Source organism: Xiphophorus couchianus, chromosome 19 (genome assembly GCF_001444195.1).
Source record: "Xiphophorus couchianus chromosome 19, X_couchianus-1.0, whole genome shotgun sequence".
Classification (NCBI taxonomy): Eukaryota; Metazoa; Chordata; class Actinopteri; order Cyprinodontiformes; family Poeciliidae; genus Xiphophorus; species Xiphophorus couchianus.
The window spans coordinates 5,859,426-5,877,245 of record NC_040246.1 but is presented as its reverse complement, the minus strand read 5'-3'; the positions used below and the strand labels follow the sequence as shown (position 1 = coordinate 5,877,245).

At 40.4% G+C, this 17,820-nt stretch overlaps 1 protein-coding gene across 1 annotated transcript in view; it reads left to right on the top strand.

Annotated features, from left to right (window-relative positions):
* The window catches only part of grin3ba (glutamate receptor, ionotropic, N-methyl-D-aspartate 3Ba), a 118,301-nt gene that overhangs the window by 66,344 nt on the left and 34,137 nt on the right, over nt 1-17,820 (top strand). The window contains exons 2-5 of the mRNA XM_028000127.1: nt 4,359-5,059; nt 10,517-11,013; nt 13,126-13,397; nt 15,601-15,837. Of these exons, the coding sequence (XP_027855928.1) occupies nt 4,359-5,059; nt 10,517-11,013; nt 13,126-13,397; nt 15,601-15,837 (1,707 nt within the window). The remainder of the gene's footprint in view (nt 1-4,358; nt 5,060-10,516; nt 11,014-13,125; nt 13,398-15,600; nt 15,838-17,820) is intronic.

The following is a 17,820-nucleotide window of genomic DNA, read 5'->3' as shown; positions in this document are numbered from 1 at the left end:
TGCAGCATAAAGCCGGCTTTGACTTGCTAACAAGCTACATGGTCTGGTTGTTGTTAATTGGGGTGTGTTTTCAAAACAATTCCTTGGGTCTGATTGGTCCAAACGTTTTCTTTCTTTCCATGCATTTTGCCGTGAATCATTGACTCAGACGGATTATCCTCTACAGAACTTTGCATACGGATTTCCACCGTATTTCCCCCGGCTGCCTTCAGGTGCAGTGTTTATCTTTTATCATCGCACATTTTTATGTTTTCTGAGCCTTTTGACAAAATGGGCATTATGTTAGTTTAAATCCTGGGAGTAATAGACTGAATAATATTCACACCTGTAGCACCAGCCTCCGCTGGCTCTCCGACAATCCACCCTCATCAATCATCCTCTTCACTGCCCCCTCCCCCCACAACGCACCCAATCCAGACGAACAGATCTTCTCTTGTCTGTTCCTACACACCTGGCTCGTTCCAGGAGGATGAGTACATGGAACGCATTAATTCTCTAGACTTCAAATAATTTTCCTTTAACTGTCTCCAGGGACTTGAGGACTTTCAGTGGAGTGTTGCTTTGTTAGCTTTGTACTCCCCTGGTGGTACATTTCCATTTGAATGAATGCGCCTCAGTAGCGGTTGTGTTCCGACGTCTCATCTCCAACCCCACGTTCACGTTTGCTTCGTGAGAGTCATGTAAGCATTCGCTCCACCTGCATTGGACACTTCCAGATTTAATGAGACAAGTGCAGTTTTAGCCTCACATGTCCAGAAATGCATGAACAAACGGTATAAGACGAGTTCAGAAAGTGTTGAAAGGTTTTCTGTTGAGCAGGACGGTGAAATTAGTCTCGAGTTTTATGTCAGTTCATGTTTTTTGGGTCCAAACAATCACAGTCATTTGGAAATTATTATTATTATACGAGTCTAGTACCTAGTACTAATAAGAATGATGCAATGTCAATGGAGGATTCCACAATAACAAGAACATTATTATAACTAAAGGCTGAAGCTTGTGGCCGGAGGAGGTTCAACATTTCTCTTCGGCTCAATATCCAAAACATTTTGCTGCAGTTATTCCCTAGCTTATACTCCTCTGTGGGTCATGTTTTATGTAAACTTTGAGCTACCTGACAGGACTTTTCATTTTTGTCTGCATGTACAATATTTTAAACCAGCCTCCTGCTATGCTGAAAGTATTTTACAGAGTTTGTATTTAAATACTTTCCTAAAATGTGACAACCTTAGTGGAATGAGTTAATTGACAGAAGCATAGATTTTAGCTTTCTGCACCTTTGTGGAGATGGAGGAAGAGAATAATGCTCTTGAAGGCTTTTATGTAAGAGATTTTAAATGTCATTATTTGTGGTTACCAGGAGACATATCTCACAGGCTTTAATTATTAAAGATCTTTGGACTGCTACGAAAACCATTTGAGTTTAAACTGGTTTTAATTCTATCTCAAAGCCTAACTGCTGTAAAACCAGTATGAAGTTTTTAGATAGCCGACCCCTATCTGAGCACTCCGTTATATTTCTTTCTCCCATCAGGAGTTGTGATCTGTGAAGTTAAATGAAAATCCATGCTACCTACTCTTTTTACTCTTCTACTCATATTTTTTTTTTTGTAGTTTGACAATCTGAGAATGATTTTGCAGATTTTAATCATATTTTGGACTCCATAGTTGCAAGTTCTTTTCTCATATCACAGTAGCACTCCTGCAGGAGGAGACTAGGTCAGATAGAAACACAAACAAAAAAAAACAGCCTTGAAAATAAAGTCTAATGGGAAATTCTGTTTCTCACACAAACACACAAAAAGAGAAACTTCCAGTAACCACTAGTCAAAGCACTGCTGGAAAGTTTTCAAATTCTTCAGAAAGAACAGTAACAGACAGACTGCATTGTTGCTGCAGACTCCTGTCTGTGGCATTCGACCTGCTCTGTTCAGGCCTTAGACCGAAAGCTGAATGAGTGAGAGACCTGAGCAAACCAAAAGAGGTAGGGCTTTTATTCTCGGTTGAACCGAAGAGCTAAATTTATGAAGCAGAAGAAACACTTCTACGATTTTATTTTTTTCCTTAATTAGCTGCACACAACAAGAAAAACCATTATCAACCAAACTATTGGAGCTTTCTTAGAACACAGAGCAGATGAGAGTCCACTATAGCAAAATCTTTCCTACAATGATTGTCAACAGAAGCGAGATGATCTGTCATAAAAAAAAAAGTCCAGAAGGAACGTATGAGCCATGTTCAAAAATCAGTAATGAGCCAGTATAACGCATAATCACAGTGACTTAGAATGTGACACCGATATGTTTATAGGCTCATATATTACTGACTAAAAGCTTAGTAAACAGCTAGATTAGACCTTTCATACATGCTTAGTGACCTACTATAGTACCCTCCTGTGGCTAAGTATAAGAATCTGGAAAGCCAATTCATGTTAAGTGTTTCTTAAATATGAATGGTCTTGTTTTAATAGTTCAGCAATTCATAAAAGATTTCCAAGTTAAACCCAGTGTAGTTACCTTTCAAATAGTCATTAAGGTGTTACATTCAATGTGAGAGTGAGGCTTTATTCAACAGAATGATCACATGTTTGAAACCTTGAAGCGTGCAGCGCCAAGGCATGCCGCTTAAGCACTTTACAGTGGTAGAAACGAACACATTCTTCTTCTCTAAGTGGATGTCTATTGTGGTGTCGCACCCTCAATTTGTTGCTTTTGTTCTGTTGTTTTTTTTTGTGTGTGTGTGTGTGATGTTCCGCTTCCTGTTTCAATGGATGTGCAGCTTTCATGAGTCGTTTTTGCAACCTGACCGGAGATGTTTGGGAGGGTTGTTGGACTGCTAGGGCTGACTTGTGTCACCACCGATTTTTAGGTTACAAGAAGCTGTGTGCAACTGCAAGGTGACGATGTCGCTCCGAGGGGTGCCAGCCCAGCTGCCATTTACTGGTGTTGGAGGGCGGCATTCGTGATCTTTACGGAGGGTTGCGTTTCTCTTTGTTTTGCTGGGATTTTATGGCGATTGTCTGAGTGGGGGTGGGATCCTCTGACTGCGGTCAGTGAGCAGGTTTGCATTGCGGGACAGACATGGGCCTGGGGGGTGGATGGGTCCAACCAATGCAGCTTTCACATGCCCTTACGTGTCCACCAAAACGACTTGCACTGTTGGCAGATATAGGCATTTTCATTGACCCGAGAAGGTTGTTTCTTATAGGAAATGAAACAAGCATTTATAAAAAGATTTTAAAAATCTAAAAAGAGTATTAATAAAAAAAATAAAAAATCAACAAACAATTTGATATTACAGCAATAAACCTTCTTATTTATTTATTTTTTGCTTGCTCCAACTGATATTTTTATCATTCATCTTTGGTGATGAGTCTTTCAATTTAATGGTCTTCTTGCCATAAGACAAATATTTACTTCCCTCCACATATTTTCTTGCAGATTCGAGATAGGACCCTGACTCAACCACTGCAAAATCTTTATATTAAAGCAATCAGAGGAAACTTTGCCTTACTACGTTGTGCGTTATTGTTTCTTTTTTATTAAAAAGTATCAATTTTACTACAGTGGGAATATTTTATTATCCTGCTTGTTGTTGAGCTACTCTACCCAAACACTGTAAACAAAACAGAAATAAATAAAAAATAAAAAAACACCTTCATTGTAAAGGACAGAACAGACTGCAATTTCAATAATGAAGAAAATATATTCTTTCCATGAGACGGATGCATTCAGAGCAAATCTTAAATCATCTATGACCAAACTTTGCCTTATCTATACAAATCCACTCACCCTACCAACCTTGCCTGGAGCAGTGATAGGATGAAAAATGGATAGAGCCTCTCTAAGGAAGCAGGGGCGTGGGCATCTGTGAGCTGCATTCAAGGACAACAGTGTTATCCATTTTGGAACAGTATGAAACAAGCCAGTGTTTTCGGTGGGGTTTGGGAATGCCTGCTCCTGGATGAACTGTGGATGCTACTGTTGTCCTGCCAAGCCAACTGTGATGTTGTAGATTAGACGCGAATCATTGACTCCTTGTTTGAATCAGTGCGCCTCTTTTCATTCAGAGTGAGAGATAATGAGCAAATATGACCACTTGATTATTTCTGATCTGTGTTGTGTTAAATTGCCACAGTGACAGGAACTGCAGTCTCTGGTGTTGATAAAAGCTGTGTTTAATGGTAGCTTAGCACTAAGGTGTTTTGCGATATTCATTAATCTCACTTCTGATCTTTGTCCTTCTTTTACCCCTTACCCTCTTCTCTGCCTCTTTGTGCTCCTGTCTTTCATACATAAATGTCTTATTTACATATCTGCTGCTAAAATGTTTCTACGACTCTTTTTCATCTTTTACAGAACCGGTTTCACCTCCAAATGTCGGCCCGCGTGCCTCCATCAACCCTTGGCAGCTTGCTGCTGGCGGTCCTGCAGAGTGGCGACGGGGACAGGGACAGAGGGAGCCGAGGAGAAGGTAGATGGGGAGGTGCAGCTGTGATCTGCCCCGGATGGGATGAAGGCAGCGACGGCTTGCTGACTCACCTGCAGAAGCACAGCGGTCCTGCTTGGCATTTGTGGGATATTATCAACCTGACGCTCATCACCGGCAGCAAAGAGAGAAGGGGGGAGACCAGCGAGGAGAGGAGGGAGGATCAAATGGAAGAAGAGGCTTTGAACATCATCTCTTCCAGTTTCCTGCGCTCCCCCTCGCCGATCTCCTCCGTGCTACTCATGGGATCTGACCCGGAGTGTCTCTCATCTGTCCTGCGAGCCGCTCAGCGCCTTGCCCCGTCACTTCCAGCGCTGCAGTGGATCATGGGATATCCTTTGTCCCCTGATTCACTGCACACTCTGGGAGGTCCCCTTGGACTGCTGGCCTATGGGGAGGTGGGACGCAAGCCGATAAGCTTCTACATACGGGATGCCTTGCAGCTGGTTGGTCGAGCGGTCACTACGGCCACCATGGTGAAGCCGGAGTTAGCGCTGGTTCAGAACTTGGTAAACTGTTACGAAACACCAAACAGGCATGAACTACCGTCTTCTGGACAGTATCTTTCCAGGTATGAACATATGAGCATGTGCACACCGTTAGACATGTTGCACTTATCAACCCTTGGATTTTTTTCAGAGTCTGTCACAGTAAGACTATAAACCTAAATGAAAAGTGTTATCTTATGGGATATACCAACATGAAGTCGCCAGTAGTTGTTGCACGATTTTTAAAGTGTTGTACAAATGAAAATCTGACAAGTGTGGTGTGCATTTAGCCCCCATGGGTCAATACAGTCTTTCACAACGTGCTGCAGCTGTGCTAATGGTGGAAAAACAACTTACTGTTCATCCACCGTCATTGGTGGCTGTGCTAACTAGCCTGCACATTCACTGTAAGCTCTGTTGTGGAGAAGAAGCTGTCGTGTGACATAGAGCAAGAGGAGGATGTGAGCAGCACATACATCCTGATTAACAGTGCCCTCCTGATGGCTCTCATTGGTTGCTTGTGACCGAATGGTATATTTCTGCTGGCAGAAGGACCACAAGAAGAGGCAAAGGAGATCGATTTTTTTCACATATCACCGGTCCCATATTATTCTGTCATGACATGGTGACGGTTTTAACAAATACATTAAAAAAAAAACATATTTTCTATAAAAGTTATTTACTGCAGTTTTAAAAGGTTTTAAAGGAAAGAGGTCTAAATGTAATCCATAGTTTTTCTATAGTGCGTTTGGCATTTTTAATTTTAAAAAAGGTAAGAGATTTCGTATTGTTGTTCACCACAGCCTTAAACAATTTGCATAAATAGTATGACAGAATTGGAATGTTAATACTGCTGTGATAAGTGGTATCTACATGGACAGATAAATACTAAAAGTCATTATTTTAGGTTTAAAGCAACATTAATAGGATAACCCTGGTGGCCATTTTTTCTTTATAATAGTGATTTAAAAAAAAAACTTTTGTTGAGACTAAAACATTCATACACTCAAAAACATAGCTCTTCCCAGCCTAATGCTCAATTACGTTTCTAATACATTAATAATCTCCTGTGGTAAAGCAGAAAGTTTTTTTTTTGTTTTTTTAAGAAAATTGTTTTTATGTTCTCTTCTAAGTTCTTCTGCTAAAGACTCATTTCTGCCACCTGCCATCATCTGCACTTTGTATTCTTACATAAGAAAACCTCAGCAAGGCGGAAGATGCATAAGTTTGTCCAGCCATTAAATACCCTCCCTCAGATGATGTAGGACTAGCAGAAGTTCTTGTCATGCCTTATTTCATCCCTTAAAAAACACTTTCTCTTACAACCAGCCTCTGTGCAAGCCCCCGTTTCTGCTGTGAAATTATTACCGCTGGGAGCCTAAAATTACGAGACGTAGTCCCACAAGTGAGCAGTTACACAATCACCTTACAACACATTGATCACGCTGACAAACTACAATTAATTTCAGCTGGTCCCACAACTAGGTGTCTGTGAGCTCATTAGCTTTCTGAGTGACATTTTGGCTTTTTTTTTTGTAGTAAATTCTCTGCTCATGGCTCTTCACGCTCTGACTGTTGCCCTTGTCTGTCCTCTGCACAATAGGGGCTCTAATTTCTTAACTCTCATGCCAGAGGTGGGGAGGAGGTCTGTGTGACATATAGATTCACAGACTGACACAAAAGGGTCCGTGCTGTTACCATCACCCCAATCCCTGCAGCTTTAAAAAGCGCCTCCGACAGCTTTCAAAGATCTGCCAAGGTGCTCTCTGTGATATAAAGACACACGGATAGCAAAGAAATGACTTATTAAATAATAATGTTTTCACTTGAAGAAGAAAAATGTAATCCTCACATATGGACACTTATAGACTTCAGAAATCCAGTTAAGCCCCATGTAGCTGATACAGTTTGCAGAGCTGAACTCTTCTTCTGTAAATTCCCTCCAAACTGAAACACTTTTGCCCCGTCAGTTGACACGGATATTCCTCGAATGGCATAATGGATAAAACAGCAAGTACCCAGCATCTTGGGGTCATGGGGTTGTTGAAGAGAAAAGGATTTGCAGAAGGAGCTGGGCCTGCAGCAGATACTGAGCACGCATGTTGCCTCCCGGCAGAGAGTAATCATCTACAACACCAACATTGTTACTAGCTGGATTCTCACTCTGCAGTTTAGACAAGTACCAGGGTGCAAAAACTATTGACCACTAAGGGCCAAAGGCTAAAAACATAGGTACACCAAACTGAGAAGGAATACAGTGATTTTTTTGTGTGTCAAAACAACATGAGGTTTTGGGAAAATCTTTAGCCTAGCACTGCTTTAGCAAAGCTAATGCTCATCTTTAGAAGCTCATTATTAATGTAATTGATTGGAATATCACAACCTACATATAAGAGGGTGGGCAACTAAAGTTCTGCAATTTGTAGATATACAGTATGTCTGCTTCAACACATCTGAGTCAAAAGTAAAGGTCATTATCAGGACTCTGGAGAACTTGACTGTATATTAAGGAGGTAATTCAGCCATTTAATTCAGGTGTGTTGAACCAGGGACACAACTAAAAGTTGCAGGAAACTGGCCCTAAAGGACTGGAGTTGCCTATCCCTGATGTAGATCATGGGTGTCCAACGTCCTGACAATTTCAGATGCATCTCTGCTCCAACACAGCTGATTTAAAAGCTCCAACACTCTCATCAGCATGTCAATAATCTGCAGAGGCCTGGTAATGAACCATCATTTGTAGTCAACAGTGCATCTTTCCAACTTTGGAATTTATTTGCTATCAACTGTTTGCTATGAAAGGATGGCAATTAAAACAAGCCCACGGTGTAAAAATCCAATTTAACAGATTTCTGCAGTGTTTAGTTTGTGAAGTTGTGTTTTCTAATCGATGCGATGTTTGTAGCACTCGCCCTGCTAATGTCCAATCTAAGTATTAATCTTTAAACTGTTGTTTAAAAGACTAGATTTTACTTTGTAGTCATATTCCCCGAATGAAAGAGTTCTTATCAAATCTCAATTCCAACACATTTCAGTTATCTTTGCAGCGAAGCGATGATTGTTGCCTCCGTAAATATTAGACTTGCTAAACCTCAGTGTGCTGTGAACAGATTAGATTGATTACATACTGAAAGCAGTGCTGCCAAGTGCTGCCTCATTTGTAGTCTTGTTGCTCTTTAAAGAGTAACTCAGTAATGGTTTACAGTCACCTAAAAACTTTGTCAGGACAGTAGGAGAAGTTACAGTCCTTCTGTAGACGGTCAATTTGGACAGTCTATGGACTTTCCGACTGGGCTGTTCATGATGGTACTGCTTGCAATATAGTGCAAGTGACCTTTATTCTGGCATGAAAGAGACTGATAAAAGGGGTCGTATTATCACACCATGTGAAACCGTGAAGTTACACTCAGTACTTTCCCTCCATGCAGCCTGATTCTTATCCCTCTCATCCAACAGCCAGACATTGCATCGCTCGGGAGAATGCTAACAAAGCTGAAGGATGTGAGAGACTTCCACATGGAAGAGGCAATTAACAGTTCAGTGCCCCAAGGGATGGAGTGAGAAAGGCAGGGTGGGAGAGAGAGGACGTCTGGAGATATGAGCAGGCGAGTGAGGCACGAAGGGAGAAAGTGAGGAAAAGCAAAATGTCATAGTTTAAAATACAAAACTTTGGAGCAACAAAGATAAAGCCAAAGTATTGATGCTCCTATTGTTTTTTTTTCTCAGAATCTCCAAACTTGAAAGATCCCAAAAATACATTAGATAAAAACACGAACTTGGTCAAAGGCAAGCAGATAGATCAAAGACAGAGGAAGTAGGAAGCAGCAAAAGGTAAAAATCGGAATAAAGTCAAAGAATAGCTTGTGAGGAAAAAGGATGTGGGGGAGGAGTAAAGGGAGGAAAACAGATAGAGGACTATTGTTATCAGAGTGAGATCTGCCAGTCAGTTCCATCTCACTCGACACAGCTGCCGCACTGATTCCATCTCCACAGAAGAGATTAAAACTGTCTAAACAAGCAAGTCTTGTATCATCTCAAACACTCAAAAAAAAAAGACAGAGGGAGTAAACTTCCCTCCAAACTAAAGAAGATGGAGTGATAAGAGGCCACGGCACATGCCTGCGACTCTCTTATAGAGTCATCACTTACCGTCCGCTTTGCTGACATTCAGGCTGGCCGGGTAAACTGGGACCAGGTGTTAGTGAGAGAAAGCCATCCCTCTCTGACACTGCAAGCAGACTCATCAAGCTGCTTTGACGTCCGCCATCATTCTTTAAATTCTGCTTTGAGCCTTGTTCGACAATACAACATGCTGAAAACAACAAAAAAAAGTGCCATTGCTTAAAAATGTTTCATTTGCAACACCTCAACTCTTGCTGACCAGTTCTATCCAAGCTTGTCACTACGTGTGAGAAAGTGGCTTTTTAGTGTCCTTCATTACAAAGCACAGATAAGAGATGTAAAGTAAAGCTTACTCTGTGGTTAATTTATTTATTTCTTTATATTTTTGGCTAGCAGAACCCATTAGAGTATGAGTCTAGAGTGGGTTGGCTTGATGAATCTGCTGTCTGTTCGATATGATGATTCAGCTGCGCCATTACCATGAGCGATTTCATCTTAAGGCAAGACTAGTTCTTCCACTTTATGGTCAAAGAGATAGAAAGGGCTGCTGATGACAAAACACAAGTTAATGTGGAATGAGACGCGGGCATTTTTAATCAGGTTCATCAGATATATGGGGATGCTGACGTAAATTCTAATGTAACGTGGGGCAATGAACAAATTCACGAGCAGAAACACACACAAGCTCTTAAAATTTGGCTTGGAAAAGAGATTAATGACCCACATGATCAGTTTAGTCTAGTCATTGTCCTTTGCATGCGCTACATTTATGAGCCACAACTCAAACACCCTTTTCCCATTAGCAGAAGTAAAGCTTACCATTTCCAAGTCTTGACCATGACATTCCTGGCACAGTTCAGTGCACACAAAATGCAATAAACCTTACTTACTTTTAACATTTGCGTAACTGTTTCTACGATTTGCAACCTCCTTCCAGTTTCCAACTAATCAAGATAAAATGGGCCCTGAATGCCTCTTCAAGAAGTAACATGACAGCATCGTCATGATCAAATGCTAAGACATGAACAAACAATCCCTGGGTGGTTTAAGAGAGGCCAGGGAAGATATATGTATGAATGGGGTTTACTCTTCCTAATATTCCACAGTAAAGACCAGTGCAGGGCCACCAGATGAGTGAGATGAATAGCAATGACTGTTTGTATGGACTGGCAGATAGAAGGAGACCCTCATTGCACTGCATTAACTTTTAATTATGACCGTCTGGGAGATTCAATTACCCATTTGAGACTAGACCTGCTAGAGCGCTACAACCAGACTGTGCCCATCTGTGCAAGATTTAGAAAATTTAGCTTTTTTCCAAAGTGTCCTGGTGGTTATTTCAGGTTACATTTCTACAATTGTAAGCTGCAACATTCCTTTTGTTGTCTCTGTCTGATTGTTGTTTCCTTCACTTTGAGGTTTCTGTCCAACATCTCTTTCACTGGCTCTACGGGACTGATCCAAGTGGATGCTGGTGTTTCTCGAGTCCTTTCGTCACAACTGTTCCACGTATGGAGTCTTAAAAGAGGTGCGCTGGGTCAGCCAGCGTGGGTTACTGTAGGACAGTGGACCCGTGGTCGACTAGAACTTGAGGGAGGCATTTTGGGACTGGTGGGAGGACTCGGCAACAGCCAGGGACAAGGCCTTGGAGCTGGTGTCAGAGGAGGGGATGGTCAAGGGGATGGCTATTTTGGAGGACGCTGGAGACCAGGACTTTCCGTCGAGGAACACCGCCTCCGTGTGGTGACATTGGTTGAACATCCATTTGTCTTCACGCGGGAGGTCGACGAGGATGGTCTGTGTCCAGCAGGTCAACTCTGTCTGGATCCTAAAACCAATCGGACTGATGTAATCAACGGCCTCTTCAACCAGCTTCACAACCCCAACTCTACAGTGATAGACTGGGAAGGAATTGGTGGGTTTGTTTTGGCAATTACTTACAAAACACTTGCATTGTGTGTTGCACAATTCCATTGAAATAAATAGTAATACAATAAGCCATAAACTAACCCAATTACAACTGCGGCATTATGGAAGGATTTTTAATTACTCTGAACTCCATTGATGTGTTTGCTTTTGCTTTAATGTTAATACCGTACACCATATACCCAAAGTAACTTCAGATAGTAGTATAGCATTACTTTAGTATCGAGCTCATTTTGTTAATGGTCAGTATAGTTCAAAAGCATATCAGGCTTGGCATCAAGGGCTGAGCTCTACAGTCACATTACACTTTCATGAATGAAGTACATGAAAAACATTAAATCAATATTAGATTAAATCTACTCTATTAAAGATAAATCTAGTGTGTTTTCTGACGCAAACAGATAATTGGCAACAAGGAAGCTCAAGGTTTTTAAATTGACCTTTCTTGCACTTTTTTGCAACTTGAATCAAAAAACTGCAAATAGAAGATAGATAGGTTAATAAGCTAAAGCGGTAAGTCATGATCATGTGTTATAAAAAATTCAATAAGTCCAAATCCACAAATACAATAATATGTATAAAGAAGCTCAAGACAGTCCTCAGGGCAGGCCTTTTACTTTTCTGGTAATAAAAAGTCACCACAGTCTTTGTAGGGACAGTGTAGTCATATTGTTGAAGGCTCCTTCGTGGCCTTCCCGTTACCAAGTGGTTCATTCCCTGCATTTGGGCCAAGAAACTTCCTCACTGGTAATGCTCCAAAAATATCAACTTTAACACTCCCATATCTGACAAAATTTATAATTGGTGAAGTTAGTTTCCAAAAAAACAATCCACATAACTATTAAGTTCAGCTATAGAGGTCATACAAGGATGGACCAGTTAATACAACATTTCGCTCCCTTTAGAGCCAAAGATGCCAAATGACATGTTTCTGTAAAAGCCCTGAAGGGGGGATAATTGAAAAAAAAAGAGCCACAGACATGTTCTTTCCTCTGCTCCAGCGTGACTGAGTAATTCTTACTTTTATACATACACAATGATTCCAAACTTGAAACAACAGTATGGTTTTCTTATAAACCAATGCAGTGCACAAATATGAGAGTAACAAAGAACATTCTGCAACAAACAACATTCTGAGAGTTTGTCTCATGTGCAAACACTGTCTACAACTGGAATACACAGTATATTGCTACATTCACCCATGGTTTAGCATAGTCTGCTGTGAGCTACCGGCTAACTGTGGCTAAACTTTATCCTTACCTGCTAAAACAACATATGAATATATTCAGTAACAAAACATATTCACAAACTCTTTAGCAGTTTGTAAATCCACTTACAGCAGTAGTGTTGATCTTATGTGTAGACCCATACCTGAAATGGAGAATCAAAGAAATGAGCCACGAACATGTTCTTCCTTCTGCTCCAGCATGTATTGACTGAGGAGGAGGAAGTTCCCTATTTACTATTGCTCACTAGCGCTAAACCCCCCCTGCTGGATGCATTTAGTTGTTACATTTACTGAATCAAATTAGACATTATTTAACCCAAAATGCTGGCAAAACATTGTAAATGTAAACATTAACATGCAAGAAGTCTGTAATGCATGCAGATATGATCAGAAATAAATGAGAGTAAATGTATCCCTGACTTATAATGAACACATGCCAGTTCATCACATTTCCGCATGATTGTCTTTTGGGTTTTGGACTTATGGAGAAATCTGGACCCAATTTGAAGGAGTTGGCAGACAGTCACATTAAATTAACTGAGACTGTAAAAAAAAACGCTTTGCCAAAGAAATCAAAATGGCAAAAAGTATATTATACATTGCCAGCTGTCTGATTTTTATACATATTTTAAGGGTTTATTTATTATAAAAAAATTTTAGCCTCAATTTTAATAAATGTAGCCTGGGCCAGCATGCCAGGTTCATTAAAATATCCAAGCTGATTTTTTTTTTTTTCTTTGGTGATCCATCAGCAATTTTCTTAAATCACTGTTGCATAGAGATTCCCAGTGGTGCAACCACTGCACTTACAAAGCATGCATATGAATGTCTAAATGATTTGGACATCACCATCACTCCTTTGTTTCCTCTTAGATTTGCCAGGGGATCTAAGGAAATGCTGCTATGGGTACTGCATTGACTTGTTGGAGAAACTGGCAGAGGATATGGGATTTACCTTTGACCTTTACATTGTGGGAGATGGAAAATACGGCGCGTTGAGCGGGACGGGACGCTGGACTGGCCTTGTGGGGGACCTCTTGAATGGAACAGCCGACATGGCCGTCACCTCTTTCTCCATCAACTCTGCCAGGAGCAGAGTGATAGATTTCACTTCTCCCTTTTACTCCACCAGTCTGGGAATTCTGGTATCCTTGCTTAGCATTATTTTTGTTCATTTTATGTTTGCAGTCAACATGCTGCTGGCCACAATTATTGGCACCCCTGATGAAGATATGTTTAAAGCCTTAAAATAAATTCAAATTTTATGACAGTAGAATAATCTCACGCTGAGCTCTTTAGAAATTGCATTAATTCATGTAACATCTCATGCTATTAAATGTTTGTTTTTTTCTACGCTAAATCACTGGAGCCTCAGGTATTGGCATCCCTATCGTCAAAGGTTTGTTCAACAACACTTTAGACACTTTAAGACAACACTTACTGTTCTTTTGTATTTCTTATCTCTTTTACAAGTTGGACCATCAAGAAATATGGATCTATTCTATCTAGGTCCAGAGTTGTGGGACTAACTCACACTTTACAATGGATTTAAATCCAGAGACCTTGATAGCCATAGGAAAACATAGATTTTTGTGTCTAAACCATTTCTATGATGTTTTGGTATAGTTTAGAATATTTTCCTCTTGAAAGTGCCAATGACATCCCACTTTCACTTTCCTGATGGAGGGCACCAGGTTCTTATCAGGTATTCCTGTTTGCAGAGTGAAGCTGCACAGTGAGTTTTTGTGTTTGTCTTCTTCACTTGTATATCTTTGGCTCCTCTTTTTGTCTGTCTTCTAAATTGCTTCCATAACTGAACAAATTAAACATTTACTCTTACAAATGCATTCATACTGTTTAATATGTCAATTATTTCAAAAGGTTTCATGATGCCATACACCCCGAAAAGATTCTTTCGCCCTTTTCAAGAGAAACACGAATACAGCATCACAGATCCATCACTGAACTCAACAGTAGTCTCATCTAACCAAATGACACCAGTTAAAGTCCTGGTGAAGTTTAGCTAACTCCACCTGTTTACATTTGTGATCGTATTGCAGAGTGGGTTTTTTCTGACGTGCAATCAACCAATCAGTCAAGTTTATTTCAGCAACATGGCAGTTCAAAGTGCTGTACACTGTGAAAACATAAAGACATCATAGACGCATCACATGTGAAAACCAACAACAGACATCGCATTTTGTTAAATCTCATTTGTTAAAATCATCGCTACATATCAAATCTGTTGGTCAATGTTCCATTTCGAAAGCAACTCTAAACAGGTGGGTTTTCAGATTTAAAGGAACTCGGCGTTTCCGCTGATTTGTAGTTTTCTGGAAGTTTATTCCAGATTGAAGCTGAATGCTCCTTCTCTTTGTTTGGGTTCTGGATCTGGGGATACGGAGCAGACCATAACCAGAAGACCCGAGAGGTCTGGAAGCTCGATACATGCAATTGGCACATGGAATGCACCTAATGGTTCTTATGACAACTCCAAGATATCCCTCTTCACTACCAATGTTTAACAGTAAGATTTTGAGGTTTTTTTGAAACATTTAACTGGCATCCTGTGTGGTGGCGAAGTAAAAATAAGTCTGCCTCCAGCCTGGTAACCAAAGGGAAATCCTGTCTCATCAACGAAGAGTTCAACATTAAACATGTTTAAATGCATTCATTTTCTTGGCATTTCTTTATTGGTAGAAATATCAATAAAGGTGCCACCATGGATTTGCTGAAGACATTTCATTTTCATCACGGAATATTTTCTCCAATATGTGAGATTATGCTACTGCAATAAAAATGTTCATTTATTTGAAGGCTTAATATACATGTTGCCAATGGTGCCAATTTGCTCATGTTTGTATGAGGCAAGGCTAAAAAAAAAATTTAGACTGTAAGTCCCTAATAAAGCTTTCAGAATCTTTTCTCTGCGACTGTTTCAGTAAAACCTAACACTATGTAACCTCTTAATTCTTCTGTATATTCCAGTCTTAATCCTGGTCTTCTGGCAAGACACAGATCATATTTTTTTGGCAATAATTAGCTTGTGGAGCTTTGTGGAGGACATGTTAATTATAAAAGTTCAAAACAAGAGTTAGCTTAAGAAACGTCACATAGGCATATAAGAACTTAATTAAGGAAAAAATAAATTCTTTCCTTAAAAATGCATGCAGAATGAGCAATTAATTTAGTCTGCTTCAAACAAATTAGAATTGTGTTGACTGTGATTATTTTCTGGAAATAAAGAGTAAGACATGCAGTGACAGTTCTGGATTAAGCACCACAAGATGAAATGTCTTGAGTTGATCTCAAGTTTCCTTTTTTTTTTTCCTTTTTAATGTCATTCAGGTTCGTAGCCGGGACACGGCAGCGCCCATCGGAGCCTTCATGTGGCCGCTCCACTGGTCCATGTGGGTCGGCATTTTTGTTACGTTGCACCTCACAGCACTCTTCCTCACCTTGTACGAGTGGAACAGCCCATTTGGCATGACCCCCCATGGCAGAAATAGGCTGCGTGTGTTCTCCTACTCGTCTGCCCTCAATCTCTGCTACGCAATACTCTTCGGACGCACTGTCGCCACCAAGGTAAAGAAGCTCTCCCTCTCTGTGGCGGAGCTGGCGTCATGAGTGGTGCGTCTGAAAGTAGATATTAGCCCAAACAAGTCGGGGGAGAGAATGAGAATCAAAACAGTTAGGGGTAAGTCATGGGAAAAGGCTTGAGGGAAGATGATAGAGACCACCATAACAGAGGAAAGATTAATAGGAGCATGGTTAAGAGGGCAGGCAGTGATGAAGTAGAGAGATACAGAGAGGGTAATGTACGTACAGGGAGAGAAAGGGGAAAGGGTAAGTGCGCCGACAGATACAAAGGAGAGTTTTTTGGGGAGAATGATTGGGAGGGATGAAAGTGGTAAAAGATTTAACGGTTGGAGGTTAACTCCCGAAAGTGGTCAGACACGAGGTTAAAAACAAGAAAGCAGGGGAAGGAGGGCTGCTTAAGGGCTGCAAAGGTGATAGAAAAGGAGGTAATCGGCAAGCTGACAGAAAAATTCTCAGGCAGAGTTCAAAGTGTAATTGTGAATGTGAGAGATGAAACTGTTTGAGTGTGCTGTAGAAAGGGTGATGTACACTGGGGCAAACAACAACTGAACAAATCAATGCTTCTCTCAGTAAATATAGTTCTAATGTGCCCACTGGCAGAAAATTCAAGTCAGATATCAGTATAAACGCAAGTAATTCGCACATGCAAAGAAATCAAAACAAGCTAGTTTGTAAATTATATACATAAAAAATGGAATGACACAAGAAAACAAGTACTTAACATGGTTACAGAAATGCATTTAATACTAAGTAGAAAAGCTTTTGGCTGGTAAACAAACCAACATCAAATCTTGAAGGTTCTGAGAGTCTCTCTCCTAAGCAATTACATGTTCAGATATTTCCACAGATTTTCAGTTTGACTAGGCAATTGTAGTAGCTTGAGTTTCTTTCTGGGGCTGATTATTGGCTCACTAAAATAAAAAAGTCATCCACCCTCATTATATCTTCTTATCAAGAATGTTTCAGTAATTATTTTCTCATTTATTCTTTCTTCGATTATATATGGGAAATACCCCAACCCCCACAAGGTTCCTATCTCCAAGCTTCACTGTTGGCGCAGTATATTGGAGTGATGAGAAGTGTCATTCCTTTCATAATTATAAAGTTTGCAGTGACAAAAGTCAAATTTCATTATCCTCTGAACAAACAATATCCTTCTTGTATTTTGTTGGCTTTTCCAAATATTCAGCACTAAACTTTAAATAAACTCCAGAATGCTTTTTCTTCAGAAGTGGAGTCTTGTGCTGCGAGTATTTATAGTGTTCACTACAGTTGCTTTCGTCATCGATTCCATGGAAATGTTTTGGTTCCAAGTCTCTCTGTAGTGCTCCGCCAGTTGCGATCACAACCGCCTGACCCAAGACAAAGTCAAGACCAGCTCATTAAAAACCAGAACAAAAGAAAAGACAGTAAATAACTGCTGTCCAGGCTAAGTGGTTGCACTTATATGGTTGATTTTTACAGCTAGGTGCTCCGCCAAGATATTTGGGTGAACCTAAACTTTTTTGTCGGCAAACTTTCAAGTATATGCCATTTTTCAACTAAATCTAACCTGCTGTAACAACCACACAAGTATGCAGGGCACAAACCTTAACAAATTTGCCATTAGCTTCAGGCAGAGTGGATGGAAGCAGATGACCAACCCACTTAGAAGACTTGCTTTCTGAATATTGCACAGACAGATGGGACACCCATACATTTGTGCCTCCTTAAAACATAGGGACATTGTTTGCATTGCTGGCATTTTTAAATAATAAAAAAAACAACTTTTATTTGTTGTATTTGAATCCAGACGGCAGATTAACAGAGTTTCATTTAAAAGAAGATGTTCCAGCAGTGGTCTTGACTGGCTTTGCGGTTCATGTCCAGCATGTCCAGAACGTAGACAAGACCAAGTAAAAATTCAGTTGAGACAAGACATGAGTTTGAAAATGTGATCTCAAGGCGAGTCTTCACGTGCTTCTTGTG